Raw genomic sequence first — 15,358 nt, forward strand, 5'->3', positions numbered from 1 at the left:
AATAATGCCCCCAGAGGTGCCCCCATGAACTAATAATGCCCCCAGAGGTGCCCCCCCCATATACTAATAATGCCCCCGGAGTGCCCCCATGAACTAATAATGCCCCTAGAGGTGCCCCCCATACACTAATAATGCCCCCAGAGGTGCCCCCATACACTAATAATGCCCCCAGAGGTGCCCCATACACTAATAATGCCCCCAGAGGTGCCCCCATATACTAATAATGCCCCCAGAGGTGCCCCCATACACTAATAATGCCCCCAGAGGTGCCCCCATATACTAATAATGCCCCCAGGGTTGCCCCCATACACTAATAATGCCCCCAGAGGTGCCCCCATGAGATAATAATGCCCCCAGAGGTGCCCCCATGAGCTAATAATGCCCCCAGAGGTGCCCCTATATACTAATAATGCCCCCAGAGGTGCCCCCATATACTAATAATGCCCCCAGAGGTGCCCCCATATAGTAATAATGCCCCAGAGGTGCCCCCCATGACCTAATAATGCCCCCAGAGGTGCCCCCATATACTAATAATGCCCCCAGAGGTGCCCCCATATACTAATAATGCCCCAGAGGTGCCCCCCATGAACTAATAATGCCCCCAGAGGTGCCCCCCCCCATATACTAATAATGCCCCCGGAGGTGCCCCCATATACTAATAATGCCCCCGGAGCTGCCCCCATGAACTAATAATGCCCCCAGAGGTGCCCCCATACACTAATAATGCCCCCAGAGGTGCCCCCATACACTAATAATGCCCCCAGAGGTGCCCCCATACACTAATAATGCCCCCAGAGGTGCCCCCATATACTAATAATGCCCCCAGAGGTGCCCCCATATACTAATAATGCCCCCAGAGGTGCCCCCATATACTAATAATGCCCCCAGAGGTGCCCCCATTCACTAATAATGCCCCCAGTGGTGCCCCCATGAGATAATAATGCCTCCAGAGGTGCACCCATGAGCTAATAATGCCCCAGAGGTGCCCCCATATACTAATAATGCCCCCAGAGGTGCCCCCATATACTAATAATGCCCCCAGAGGTGCCCCCATATACTAATAATGCCCCCAGAGGTGCCCCCATATACTAATAATGCCCCCAGAGGTGCCCCCATGAACTAATAATGCCCCCATATGCTAATAATGCCCCCAGAGGTGCCCCCATACACTAATAATGCCCCCAGAGGTGCCCCCATATACTAATAATGCCCCCAGAGGTGCCCCCCATGAACTAATAATGCCCCCAGAGGTGCCCCCATACACTAATAATGCCCCCAGAGGTGCCCCCCTTGAACTAATAATGCCCCCAGAGGTGCCCCCATGAACTAATAATGCCCCCATGAGTTAATAATGCCCCCAGAGGTGCCCCCATACACTAATAATGCCCCCAGAGGTGCCCCCCTTTAACTAATAATGCCCCCAGAGGTGCCCCTAAAAAAACAAACATCCTACTCACCTAATCCGCGCTGTGCAGGCAGCAGCTCTTCCTCCTCTTCGGGCTCCATCTTGCGAGCCGCAGGGACGGGACTTCCGGCAGGCGTGATGACGTCACATGATCACGCCTGCCGGAGAGGTCACGGCCCGGCCTCCCATAGGCTGCTGGTATGAAGTGGCGGCAGCCAGGCCTGTATTTAGAGTTTATGCTGCCCTAGGCACTTTGCACGCTGAGGCGCACCCCCCCCCCCCCCCCCCCCCCCCCCACGTTACTGTACATGCACGGTATATACCCTGGCACTTGGGTGTCGCTCTGCTTGATGCCCGCTGTTCTCATCAAACAAATGTGATGGAGGAAGGAAGGAGGCCGGGGACGTCTTAGTTTGGGGGCCGCTTCTGTCCAGTGTCGGACTGGGGGACCTGGGGCTCACCAATATAGAACCAGTGAGACACGACATGCTGACCCGTCCTTTCCTGAATTCATCTGTATTTGTGACAAATCCCTACATTTATACAGCTCTTAGGGTATGCTGGGAGTTGTAGTCTCTGAGAGGACAACCCTGTAATAAATCCCTGTGTGCAGAGGCTCCTGGTGGCTGCAATCTGTGGGTGACAACCATCAGCCCTGAAGGTCCAGCAATACATCTGTCTACACTGTACTACAACTCCCAGCATACTCTGAGGGCTGCAGACTGTCAGTACATGCTGGGAGTTGTAGTGCCTGCAGCTGTTGTAGTTGGGTCCTATACACTGAATGCTTTGTGGCATATAAGAATACAAAGATCTGTGGGGGCTCAGTGCAGGGAAGTGACCCCAGAACATCACTAATAGGGAATAGAACAAAACATCTACCACTATCCCCTATTAGTGATGTTCTGGGGTCACTTCCCTGCACTGAGCCCCCACAGATCTATGTATTCTTATATGCTACAAAGCATCCAGTGTATAATGCACCTAGGACCCAACTACAACAGCTGCAGGCACTACAACTCCCAGCATTTACTGACAGTCTGCAGCCCTCAGCATATGCTGGGAGTTGTAGTGCCTGCGGCTGTTGTAGTTGGGTCCTAGTTTAAAAGTTTGCGCTAGTGTACTGTAGTGACCGCGGGGCTGTGTCAGTACACTACTGCAAACAATACACTGACCCATTTAGACCCCAATGGTACACAGGCTCTGCACACTATAGAAGTGATTACAGTGCAGTTACTAATGACTCACCGGTGACGTCTTCTCCGATTGCCGTCGCTTCTTGCTTTCTTCTCCATCTGGCGCAGCAATCAAGAAGACTTCTCCGACCACAACAAGCAGGCAGCTGGGGGTGACTGGGGAAGGGAGGCAGCTGGGTGTGCCAGGGGAAGCCACTGGGGTGAAGGGGAGAAGCTGGGGTGACAGGGGGAAGGAGAGCAGCTGGGGTGACGGGGAGGGGGAGCAGCTAGGGGTGGCAGGGGGAGAATCTGGGGAGGCAGAGGGAGCAGCTGGGGGCAGGGGGAGTAGATGGGGGCAGGAGGAGGAGCAGATGGGGGGCAGGGGGAGCAGCTGGGGTGAGAGGGGCAGGGGTAGTAGATGGGGGCAGGGGGAGCAGCTGGGGTGAGAGGGGCAGGGGGAGCAGCTGGGGGGCAGAGGGAGCAATGTGGGGCAGAGGGATCAGCTCGGGGGCAGCAGCTGGAGTGGCAGGGGGAGTAGATGGGGGGCAGGAGGAGCAGCTGGGGTGGCAGGCAGGGGGAGCAGATAGGGGGCAGCTAGGGTGGCAGGGAGAAGATTGGGCAGCTGGGGTGGCAGAGGGAGAAGATGGGGGACAGGCGGAGGAGCAGATGGGGCAGGGGGAGAAGATGGGGGGCAGGAGGAGCAGCTGGGGGGCAGGGAGAGCAGCTGGAGGTGCTGGTGGAGAGGCTAGGGGGTGCAGGAGGAGAGGCTGGGGGGTGCTGACAGAGAGGCTGGGGGGTGCTGACAGAGGCTGGGGGGGTGCTGACGGAAAGGCTGGGGGAGAGGCTGGGGGTGCAGGAGGGTAGGCTAGGGGGAGAGGTTGTGGGGTGCAGGAGGAGAGGCTTTGGGGTGCAGGAGGAGAGGCTGTGGGGTGCAGGAGGAGAGGCTGGAGGAGAGGCTGGGGGTGCAGGAGAAGAGGCTGGGGGGTGCAGGAGAAGAGGCTGTGGGAGAGGCTGTGGGGTGCAGGAGGAGAGGCTGAGGGGTGCAGGAGAAGAGGCTGGGTGAGGCTGTGGGGTGCAGGAGGAGAGGCTGGGGGTGCAGGAGAAGAGGCTGGGGGAGAGGCTGTGGGGTACAGGAGGAGAGGCTGGAGGGGGGGGGTACAGGAGGAGAGGCTGGGGGAAGAGGGAGCGGCCGGGGGAGCAGAGGGAGCAGAGGGAGCAGAGGGAGCAGAGGCAGGTGAGGCAGGTGAGGCAGGTCCCCCCTTCCCATGCTGCTTTGGTCCGGTGAGCTTCCGGCACACGCTGCCTCTATCACTGGCCGGAAGCTCACAGCTGCAGCCCCGCGGTCCAGGAACTTCTCTCCTGCTCGGCGCGATGACGTCACGTGCGCCGCTGCCGAGCAGGAGAGAAGGACCGCAGGGCTGCAGGTGTGAGCTTCCGGCCAGTGATAGAGGCAGCGTGTGCCGGAAGCTCACCGGACCGAAGCGGCACAACCCCCCCCCAGGTGGCAAGGGGGGCCCGGAGACACGTCCCGTATCATCAGCGGAATGACGTCCAGGAGGATCGATCGGCTGGGGCCCCCGAGGGTCTCTGAACTATAAATCACCATGGCTGTTGTCAATCTGTCTGGAGGGGTGAAGGGCAGCTGCTTGTTGGATCTGTTGTCTCCTCATCCCTGACTCTCCATCCCGTCTGCCGGCTCTTACACCACAGCGGCCGGGCCCCCCCCATGTCTCTTAAGGGTCCGGGCCCCATACGGCAGTACCGGTTGTACTGCCCTATCGGCGGCCCTGATTGCAGCTTCCTCAGCAATAACTCCAGGATATGGAGCATAGAAATAGGCAGGAGAAAGCGCTGAATTCAGAAGTGCTGCACAACACGAGCTTGGAAGGGCAATTCGTATTTATTGTAAACCAGATAAATCAGAATCGACTTGTTTTGCGATCATGCTCTTCTCTTCATCAGGTCCATATCACACAACTCTCTCATGCACGTTTATGCACATATTGGAAGCAGCTCAAAGGTCGGCACCAAGGTAGCCAAAAATAAACTCATTAAACTCTTGTGACTGGCTATAAAGTAGAAGACCAGAGGAAGATAACAAATAGGGATTGTAGCTGGCAGTGGAATGGGAGACAGGAGGAAGAATAATGGTCCCCATACATCTTATATCTTAGTCGGTTGTGCCTGCTTTTCACAGTATAAGGTATATGGGGCTCCCCCAACCATCCACCCATAGATGATGACGATGGAGATACGGGTTGGGTGTGATGGATAATCACTGCCACACCCCTTTGTTCTGGGAGAGATAACTTTGTAATGTGACTTTATTAGAAAATGTAATAAAAAAAAATGTTCAAGTACGGCTCCCTTATGTACAGCTCCAATATGTACATCTCCCATTTGTACAGCTCCAATATGTAACACTCCCATATGTACAGCTCCAGTATGTACAGCTCCAATATGTACAGCTCCAGTATGTACCGCTCCAATATGTACTGCAGTGCTCCCATATGTACAACATTGGTAGTATCCCCAGAAGCCAGGTCCCCCTCTGTAGGTAGTATCCCCAGTAGCCAGGTCCCCCTCTGTAGGTAGTATCCCCAGTAGCCAGGTCCCCCTCTGTAGGTAGTATCACCAGTAGCCAGGTCCCCCTCTGTAGGTAGTATCACCAGTAGCCAGGTCCCCCTCTGTAGGTAGTATTCCCAGTAGCCAGGTCCGCCTCTGTAGGTAGTATCCCCAGTAGCCAGGTCCCCCTCTGTAGGTAGTATCCACAGTAACCAGGTCCCCCTCTGTAGGTAGTATCCCCAAAAGCCAGGTCCCCCTCTGTAGGTAGTATCCCAAGTAGCCAGGTCCCCCTCTGTAGGTAGTATCCCCAGTAGCCAGGTCCCCCTCTGTAGGTAGTATCCCCAGTAGCCAGGTCCCCCTCTGTAGGTAGTATCCCCAGTAGCCAGGTCCCCCTCTGTAGGTAGTATCCCCAGTAGCCAGGTCCCCTTCTGTAGGTAGTATCCCCAGTAGACAGGTCCCCCTCTGTAGGTAGTATCCCCTGTAGACAGGTCCCCCTCTGTAGGTAGTATCCCCAGTAACCAGGTCCGCCTCTGTAGGTAGTATCCCCAGTAGCCAGGTCCCCCTCTGTAGGTAGTATCCCCAGTAGTCAGGTCCCCCTCTGTAGGTAGTATCTCTATTATCCTGGTTCTTCTATCAGTAGTATTCCCAGTAGTCAGGTTTCCCCTCTCCTCTATACTCCCCTATGCTCCTGTCTCCTCTCTTCCTTCCCAGTTCTGCACTCAGATGACACCATGTCATGCACCCCTGCTAGAGCAAAGAAGGCAGAGATGGGGGGGGGGGGGAGGGTGAACATAAAAACAAAAACCCACATTATTTTCAGTGATTCATTAGCTGATTTCCTTATGCGTAATGGGGTCAGTCACATGTTCTCTTCAGCATGGGGCCATGGACTGCTGTCCTTGTATTTTTCCACAAAAAGTTTTGATCCAGCTTTGTATTCCTTGTTCCCTGAGGGATCACAAGATGTCCAGTCTGCAATCTTGGCAGGACGCCGAACCCTAGAGAGAGTAGCAAACGTTTTGTTTCCTCACAATTTCTTGACCTGTGGATTAGTGTTGGGCCCTGTAGGAATGCTAGGTTAGGTTCCTGGGCCCTGTAGGAATGCTAGGTTAGGTTCCTGGGCCCTGTAGGAATGCTAGGTTAGGTTCCTGGACCCTGTAGGAAGGCTAGGTTAGGTTCCTGGGTCCTGTAGGAATGCTAGGTTAGGTTCCTGGGTCCTGTAGGAATGCTAGGTTAGGTTCCTGGGCCCTGTAGGAATGCTAGGTTAGGTTCCTGGACCCTTTAGGAATGCTAGGTTAGGTTCCTGTGCCCTGTAGGAATGCTAGGTTAGGTTCCTGGGCCCTGTAGGAATGCTAGGTTAGGTTCCTGGGCCCTGTAGGAATGCTAGGTTAGGTTCCTGGGCCCTTTAGGAATGCTAGGTTAGGTTCCTGGGCCCTGTAGGAATGCTAGGTTAGGTACCTGGACCCTTTAGGAATGCTAGGATAGGTTCCTGGGTCCTGTAGGAATGCTAGGTTAGGTTCCTGGGCCCTGTAGGAAGGCTAGGTTAGGTTCCTGGGTCCTGTAGGAATGCTAGGTTAGGTTCCTGGGCCCTGTAGGAATGCTAGGTTAGGTTCCTGGACCCTGTAGGAATGCTAGGTTAGGTTCCTGGGTCCTGTAGGAAGGCTAGGTTAGGTCCCTGGACCCTGTAGGAATGCTAGGTTAGGTTCCTGGGTCCTGTAGGAATGCTAGGTTAGGTTCCTGGGCCCTGTAGGAATGCTAGGTTAGGTTCCTGGGTCCTGTAGGAATGCTAGGTTAGGTTCCTGGGCCCTGTAGGAATGCTAGGTTAGGTTCCTGGGCCCTGTAGGAATGCTAGGTTAGGTTCCTGGGCCCTGTAGGAATGCTAGGTTAGGTTCCTGGGCCCTGTAGGAATGCTAGGTTAGGTTCCTGGGTCCTGTAGGAAGGCTAGGTTAGGTTCCTGGGTCCTGTAGGAAGGCTAGGTTAGGTTCCTGGGCCCTGTAGGAATGCTAGGTTAGGTTCCTGGGCCCTGTAGTAATGCTAGGTTAGGTTCCTGGGCCCTGTAGTAATGCTAGGTTAGGTTCCTGGGTCCTGTAGGAAGGCTAGGTTAGGTTCCTGGGTCCTGTAGTAATGCTAGGTTAGGTTCCTGGGTCCTGTAGGAAGGCTAGGTTAGGTTCCTGGGTCCTGTAGGAAGGCTAGGTTAGGTTCCTGGGCCCTGTAGGAATGCTACTGTAACATTTTCCAGCTCCGTGTATCTGTATAACATCTTCGGAGATCTTATGAAGTCTTTACTTCAAGACACGGTTTACACTAAGCAGTCTTTCTTAAGAAGTGATTTGTCAGTAACCAGACTTTGTATTTTATTTTATATGAGGACAAAAGCTCCTTTGATTCTCACATTTCTAACTTCCCCTCCTTAAAGAGATTTTTCAATTAAAAATTACAACCTGCTTGTGGTGTAAAATAATAAAATGCATTATACTCTATAGCTTGTAGAGTCACCTCCAAAGTTCTGGTCCCCTTCAGTCTCTGTTTGTTTCTCTGCCATGACAGGCTCTTTCTACTCTCCTGGGGAATTTCTGAATCACTGCGACCAATCACTGAGGCTGTAGTGTGTTCGGACCAGGAGTTAAAGGAGTATTCTGAAGATTTTTTTTTTCAGATCAACTTGTGTCAGAACGTTATGTAGATTTTTAAATTTCTTCTCTTTAAAAAACCCTCCAGTCTTCCAGTACTTATCAACTGTCGTATGTCCTGCAGGAAGTTGTGTAGCAGTGGTGCAGCAACTCCCCATAGAAAACCTCTCCTGCTCTGGACAGTTCTTGACATGGACAGAGGTGGCAGCAGAGAGCACTGTGTCAGACTGGAAAGAGTACACCACTTCCTGTAGGACATACAGCAGCTGATAAGTACTGAAAGACTGGAGATTTACAAATTTGTATTACTTTCTAGCACCAGTTGACCATATTTTTTTCCCAACAGAGCACCCGTTTAAATTTAACAGTACTGTACTAGGAAGGGTATGCATTGTACAAAGTTGGGGCAACCATGTACAAAGTCATAGCAGAAATGGCAACAGAATTTTTGGTTCAATTGCACATTGTGGAGGAAAAACTACAAAAACATCTTTGTGGGGTTCAAAGGAAATCTTTGGCTAAGGCTGGCCATACAGTCGGGGCTCATGTTTGTCTGTATCTCCCAATCCCCTGATAAACATGGGTGCTTGGCTAGACGTGTATATGTATGCTGAGTGGGGAGAGGGGTCCTCTGGTTCTGGCCTATCATGTTATATATTCGGTGAACCTGTTAGCTTTGGCTTTGGTTGTCCATACCTGTGGCAAGAAGTTGAGAAGCATTGTCCTCATCCATCATCCATTTACATTTACTGCCAGTCCTAATGCCCATGATGCAAAGCTTTGGCTGACCAGGCATAATGGGAATTGTAGTTTTGCAACAGCTGAAGGGCCAAAGGTTCCCCATCCCAAAGGGTATGTCATAGCCAAACGATAATACTGCTGGTTAAAGCGCTCAATGCAGTCAAATCCTAGCTGCATTGCTCCCTGGGAAACATGATTATGAAAAAAAAGAGCATGTGTAGCCTCATTTTAAGTGTCTCAAAACACAGGACTAGCCAGAAATCCCTCCGGGAAGGACCCAGCCAGGGGGCAGCTCCTGTAGGGAAACCACCAACACCATCATATTAAGTGGCCCTATAAGTCAATGTCATGAGAAGTGGAAAACCAAGGCCAGGTATCCATCCACAGACAGCTGTTTCGGGATGTTGCCCCTCATCAGTGTGGAACAGGATTCTGGCTAGGTGGAAGCAATGCCTAGTAGAGCCATGGGGTCATAGGTGTCAGTCTCCAGTCTATTTTTCCTATGTCTATGAAGGTTTGCTGTAAAGCATGACTCGAAATGCTGTTAATCAGCACAGTCAATATGGCCGTTCCCATTAAAAATGTGGTAAAAGTTGGCTTTCCTAACAGTGTTCTGTTCTCTTAGGCTGAACCCAACACACCACCATGGGTAAGAAGGTCGCCGTGATCGGTGCCGGAGCCAGCGGACTGCCTGCAATAAAATGCTGCCTCGATGAAGGTTTAGAGCCAACATGCTTTGAAAGAAGTGACGATATTGGAGGACTCTGGAGGTTTAAGGTACAGTCACATTTATATTGGGGGAGGTTTATCAAACATGGTGTAAAGTGAAACTGGCTCAGTTGCCCCTAGCAACCAATCAGATTCCACCTTTCATTTTCCATTTTTGTGAGGAATGAAAAGTGGAATCTGATTGGTTGCTAGGGGCAACTGAGCCAGTTTCACTTTACACCATGTTTGATAAATCTCCACCACTATCTCTATATAAACACCAGCCAGACCACTGCTTTTAGAGCAGAGTGTTTGGTAACCTAGACAACGAGATGTCAACAATAGGAGGGAAATAGCAGCATATCATGATTGTATTCCCAAAAATATTTACTATGATGAGTCCTACATGTATAACAGGAGTAAGTCTGACTCAGTTGCCCCTAGCAACCAATCAGATTCCACCTTTCATTTTCCAAAGAGTCTGTGAGGAATGAAAGGTGGAATCTGATAAATCTCCCCATTGTTATAGAAAAGCTGGTCGAGTTATAGACAGCCCTTTATAAACCCTAGTAGCATTGCAATGGTCAGATATACCCTGTAAATGGTGCCAGTAAAACTATAGGCGGACCCATAAAAAATAAACTCCATCATGTTACTGGTATTAGATCCGCTGCGGATCCAGCCCCATTCATCACTATAGAGCACATACTTGCAGCGGGATTTACATCCCGCTGTGAGTGCGTCCTTTAACCCCCTGCTGCCCGCAACACAGCCCCGCTGCCCGCATCAGCCCCAGCGCCCGCATCCTGCAGCCCGCCGCCGAGAGCATACATTAACTGCAGTGAGCGGGCTGATGGGGGTTGCGGGCTGATGGGGGCGACGGGCGGCGGGGCTGCGTTGCGGGTAGCTGGGGGTTAAAGCACGTACTCACAGCGGGATGTAAATCCCGCTGCGAGTTTGTGCTCTATAGTGATAAATGGGTCTGGATCCGCAGCGGATCTCGCTGCTAATCCGCAGCGTGAGATCCGCTGCGGATCCGGTAGGTGTGAAGGCACCCTTAAGCAATTTTGCCTTAAGCAATTTCACCCAGTGCACATTGGTACTCTCACCCCCAGTGCACATTGGTAGTCCCACCCCCAGTGCACATTGGTACTCTCACCCCCAGTGCACATTGGTAGTCCCACCCCCAGTGCACATTATTAGTCAAACCCCCAGTGCACATTGGTATATCCACCCCCAGTGCACATTGGTAGTCAAACCCCCAGTGCACATTGGTATATCCACCCCCAGTGCACATTGGTATATCCACCCCCAGTGCACATTGGTAGTCCCACCCCCAGTGCACATTGGTAACCCCCAGTGCACATTGGTAGCCCCCAGTGCACATTGGTCGTCCCACCCCCAGTGCACATTGGTAGTCAAACCCCCAGTGCACATTGGTAGTCCCACCCCCAGTGCACATTGGTAGTCCCACCCCCAGTGCACATTGGTAGTCCCCAGTACACATTGGTTGTCCCACCCCCAGTGCACATTGGTAGTCCCACCCCCAGTGCACATTGGTAGTCCCACCCCCAGTGCACATTGGTAGTCCCCAGTACACATTGGTTGTCCCACCCCCAGTGCACATTGGTAGTCCCACCCCCAGTGCACATTGGTAGTCCCACCCCCGGTGCACATTGGTAGCCCCCAGTGCACATTGGTAGTCCAACCCCCAGTGCACATTGGTAGCCCCCAGTGCACATTGGTTGTCCCACCCCCAGTGCACATTAATAGCCCCACCCCCAGTGCACATTGGTAGTCAAACCCCCAGTGCACATTGGTAGTCCCACCCCCAGTGCACATTGGTAGTCCCACCCCCAGTGCACATTGGTAGCCCCCAGTACACATTGGTTGTCCCACCCCCAGTGCACATTGGTAGTCCCACCCCCAGTGCACATTGGTAGTCCCACCCCCGGTGCACATTGGTAGCCCCCAGTGCACATTGGTAGTCCAACCCCCAGTGCACATTGGTAGCCCCCAGTGCACATTGGTTGTCCCACCCCAGTGCACATTAATAGTCCCACCCCCAGTGCACATTGATAGTCCCACCCCCAGTGCACATTGATAGTCCCACCCCCAGTGCACCAGAATGACTTGTTAGCTTAGGAGATAAACTCCTAATATCACAGAAATGGGGTGGAGAAAGAAGGTAAGGGCCCTGCTACACAATGTGATAATCAGACAAATCAGGCAGATTATTGCTCTTTGTAATAGAGATAACAATGTGATAAATATGTCATGTTTTTTCATTTCAGAAAGATCCTGAAGAGACCAGAGCCAGCATTTACTATTCTGTGATCATCAATACATCCAAGGAAATGATGTGCTACAGTGACTACCCGATCCCTGAGGATTATCCCAACTTTATGCACAACTCCAAAGTGCTGCAGTATTTCCATAAATATAGTGAACATTTTCAACTCCGGAAATATATCAAGTTCAAGGTAATATGTAGGGAGGAGCGAAACTCCCAATGTGTGCACCAACGCCTCCTACCTCCAAGTGGCCGCACACATTTAGACTGTTGTGTCAACAAACTTTGCATAGATAAATAGAATAAAAAAAATATATAATAATATATCTTATCAGACAAAAATCTCTCCTTTTCCTTTTATCAAACAACTTCCCTCTACCCCTTCCTGGTAAACTGCCATCCACTCTTAAAAACAACTTTTATTTATTGGGCAAAACTTGTAGCAGATCACAAGTCTATGGAGGGGGGGGGGGGGAGGGAAATGAGAGGGGGAGTGCCTGGGACCACACCCACGCTGCAGAAAGATAGACAGCTAAAAGACAACTTGCAGAGCAGAAATCTGATGAAAATGCCATATACAAGATTAATAACCAGATATATGCTGCTCCTCCTGTAGCTCTATCGCCCATCTCTAAAAGTCTAACATCTGAAAACCTTTATGAAAACCTTTAGGCTCCAGGTACATAAGACAGAGGCTTTCAGCTGTGTGCCGCCATGCAGTGCTGTATGATATGGTCTCTACATGTGGCATCAAATGAAGCGTGCTGCCATTTTTGAAAATTTGTAAATGGTGGTACAGTGGGGCTCTGCAACCCTATATAACAGATGTGTATGGGCATCTGTGTTTTTTCCATCACCAATACCTTGACATCTCTTATTGGTGCATATATATTGGATAACTGCTTTAATAAACAATTGCTAAACTTTACCCAAACTAAAAAAAAATATATATATATTTTTTTTATCTTCCTTTCAAAGACATCCGTTGTCAGTGTTAAGAAGCGCCCAGATTTCGCAGCTACTGGTCAATGGGATGTTACCACAGAACATGAAGGCAAACAGGAGACACACGTCTTTGACGCCATCCTGGTGTGTGTTGGTCATCACACTGCTCCGAACCTATCACTTCAATCCTTCCCAGGTACCAAAGATTGTCAGCCCACAATATTGTGGTGCTTACAAGTGTTAATTGATAAAGATGATTTTTGGTAGATTTATCAGTTGATTATAGGACTTTATCTTAATCTTTATCTTAATCCTTTTAAAGAGGAACTCTGACAAAGAAAGATTGCACCCTGTTCAATCCCCATCTATAATCTAAGCTTGTGTGTAATAGGTTTGCATTACTTGAATTTGGCCGTAGTTTGTTCGCAGCACATCCTGACTCACACCCTGAAGCTGCTGAAAATCTTAACTTCCTGGTCCACTCTGTCTCCACTCCACTGTCCTCCCCCTCCCTTCTGAGACAGAGGTCACATGATCTTTGTCTCTTCTGTTGCCAGTCGAGCTGTAACACCTAGCCTGTAACCCCGCCCACCACTGATATCACACAGCGAAATGTCATACTTTGTGTATACCTCTATGAAATAAAGAACACAGTTTGATCCACTTTACTTTCTGGAGTGCCTCAGAGTTTCTGCTCAGTTGTGTAATGTAAGGACTGGAATTGGGGCCTTCGCTGCCGGCACCCATTTAATAGCAGTGCGTTGTGTTTTTCTATGTAGATGAATAGATAGATACTGTGGTTACTGTGCAAAGTAGGAACAGATTGAGCCAGTGGTGGGCAGATACTACAAGACAGGGGCAGGTACCCGGCAGTTGGCTATGAGGTGCAATGCATGCTGGGAGATGTAGCTTCCCAGCCAGGTGCCATAATGTAAAACAGGGATCATTTATAAAAGTTTGAATCTGGGGCTAGGAGCAGCATGGGAAAGGTGTCAAACAATCATTGGGGGAGTGGCGAATGCACCGATATGCCTTTTGTGCATTAACATTTTTTATGGGATTGCTGGAGTTCCCATTTAAATCTTGCATACATCAATAGTACAAGTGAATATAAGAAACTTTGTAATATATCTTATCAGACAAAAATACTTCCTTCTCCTGTTTTTATGCATCTTCTTGCCCCCTCCCCCTTAAACTGTCATACTTTCTGATAAATCTGCCTAGTGACAATGTTTCAAAGAAGGAAGAGGGGAGGGGGATTGCCTTGGAACACAGACACAGACTTGCCTCCATTCTCAGCACTGTTTTCCTGAAATCGTTTGTTTTATTAATATGTTAATTAGGGGGTTCGGTGCACCGGGGGTAGGAATACAGCCATGAGTGCACCAATCCACCCCATGCCCTGCCTCCTCATGAATATTGAGAGGGGGCTCTGCAGTGACGTCACTCAGGCGCTGAGCAATACAGAGCGCAGGTCGCTAAATCTTCTCCACGTCAGGTACAAAACTTGACAGTAGATTTTACCTATTTTAAAGAGGTTTTCCATTTAAAACTAACTTGCCCCACCCACAGGTTAGGAGACAAGTAAGAGGTCGCTAGGGAGTCCGACCTCTCAAAATTGGCCCCCGTCTCCTTTGTTTTGAATAGAGCCACGAATATGATAATTGACCTGCAGCTCCATTCATGCTCTATTGAGCTGCCGGAAAGAGCCGAGTGCTTTAGGGAACAAGCTGGTGTTAAGAGTTCCACATTTTTCTTGGTAGATCCAATTGGACAGTCGTCTATAAATGCCGTCACGATTCTGAGTCTTGTTATGGAAAAAAACTAAATAGAAGATACAATATATGTAATAGTCATTGGAGAAAGAAACATGCTTCAGTGTCTTTTTCTAATTGCAGGAATTGAAAATTTCAAAGGCCGCTACTTTCATAGTCGTGACTACAAAGAGCCCAACGATTTTAAAGATAAAAGAGTGGTTGTGGTCGGGATCGGTAACACAGGAGTGGATCTGGCCGTGGAACTCAGCACTGTGGCCAAACAGGTAACTATGAAAGGGGTAAGAGGAAAAGACAAACCAGTTCCTTTGGTATACAATGGTAGGCTTGTCCCTAACCAGTGGTTTGGCCCCTCCATGGTGCCCAACTCAATGGCTTGTGATAGAATCCCTGAGCAGGTGCATGGGGTGCATCAGATGTATCCCAGCCCCTGGACTGGTTGTCAGGTTGAATGGGTTAATACCTTGCTGAGTTCTAAATTTCGCACTGTGTTTATCGAGACTCTCATAGTACAAAAGGTTGGGGACCTCTAGAGTACAGTGTAAACTTCATTGTATAGGTTTATATTCACCAATCTTACTAGGTTAGAGGACGAGCTCACATTGCTATCGCATGAAGGCAGTCTAGGAACAAAGGTCTTACGTCTAGGTCTGACTATTTGACTTTGTAGGTGTTTACTTGTCAGTCATTTATGTAACGTTGGTTACCCAGTGAGAGGAGAAGGAATGACATGGAATATCTGGTGACAATCCGGGACGGGATATATTAGGTAGGAGGTGACCGTCAGTTGTTGAAGTTGATGGTGGAAGCAGGGAAATGGGCAATTGTAAGGATCTGAGCAATGTGACAAGTCATGTGTAGACACTGGAGTCGGAGCACCTCCAGAGCGGATGTCCCTGGTATGTGGTGATTGGTATGGACCAAATATGTCTAAGAAAGGACAACCGGGCACTGGCGATAGGGTCATGGAGGCCCAAGGCTCATTCATAAGTGGATGAACGCTAGTCCGTCCGGTCCAATCCCACAGAAGAGCTTCTCTAGAGCAAAATGCTGATGACAACGATAGAAAGTAGTCAGATCACACAGGACATGTATAGGGCCCCGCAGACTGGTCAGTGCAC

General features: G+C 50.2%; 1 protein-coding gene across 1 annotated transcript in view; it reads left to right on the forward strand.

The window, feature by feature from the left end:
• LOC138789056 (flavin-containing monooxygenase 5-like) overlaps positions 1-15,358 on the forward strand; it is a 115,568-nt gene that overhangs the window by 87,685 nt on the left and 12,525 nt on the right. The window contains exons 2-5 of the mRNA XM_069967589.1: positions 9,142-9,293; positions 11,519-11,707; positions 12,496-12,658; positions 14,361-14,503. Coding sequence (XP_069823690.1) covers positions 9,162-9,293; positions 11,519-11,707; positions 12,496-12,658; positions 14,361-14,503 — 627 coding nt within the window. The 5' untranslated portion in view covers positions 9,142-9,161. The remainder of the gene's footprint in view (positions 1-9,141; positions 9,294-11,518; positions 11,708-12,495; positions 12,659-14,360; positions 14,504-15,358) is intronic.

The sequence above is a fragment of the Dendropsophus ebraccatus genome, chromosome 4, assembly GCF_027789765.1.
Source record: "Dendropsophus ebraccatus isolate aDenEbr1 chromosome 4, aDenEbr1.pat, whole genome shotgun sequence".
In the NCBI taxonomy this organism is placed as follows: domain Eukaryota; kingdom Metazoa; phylum Chordata; class Amphibia; order Anura; family Hylidae; genus Dendropsophus; species Dendropsophus ebraccatus.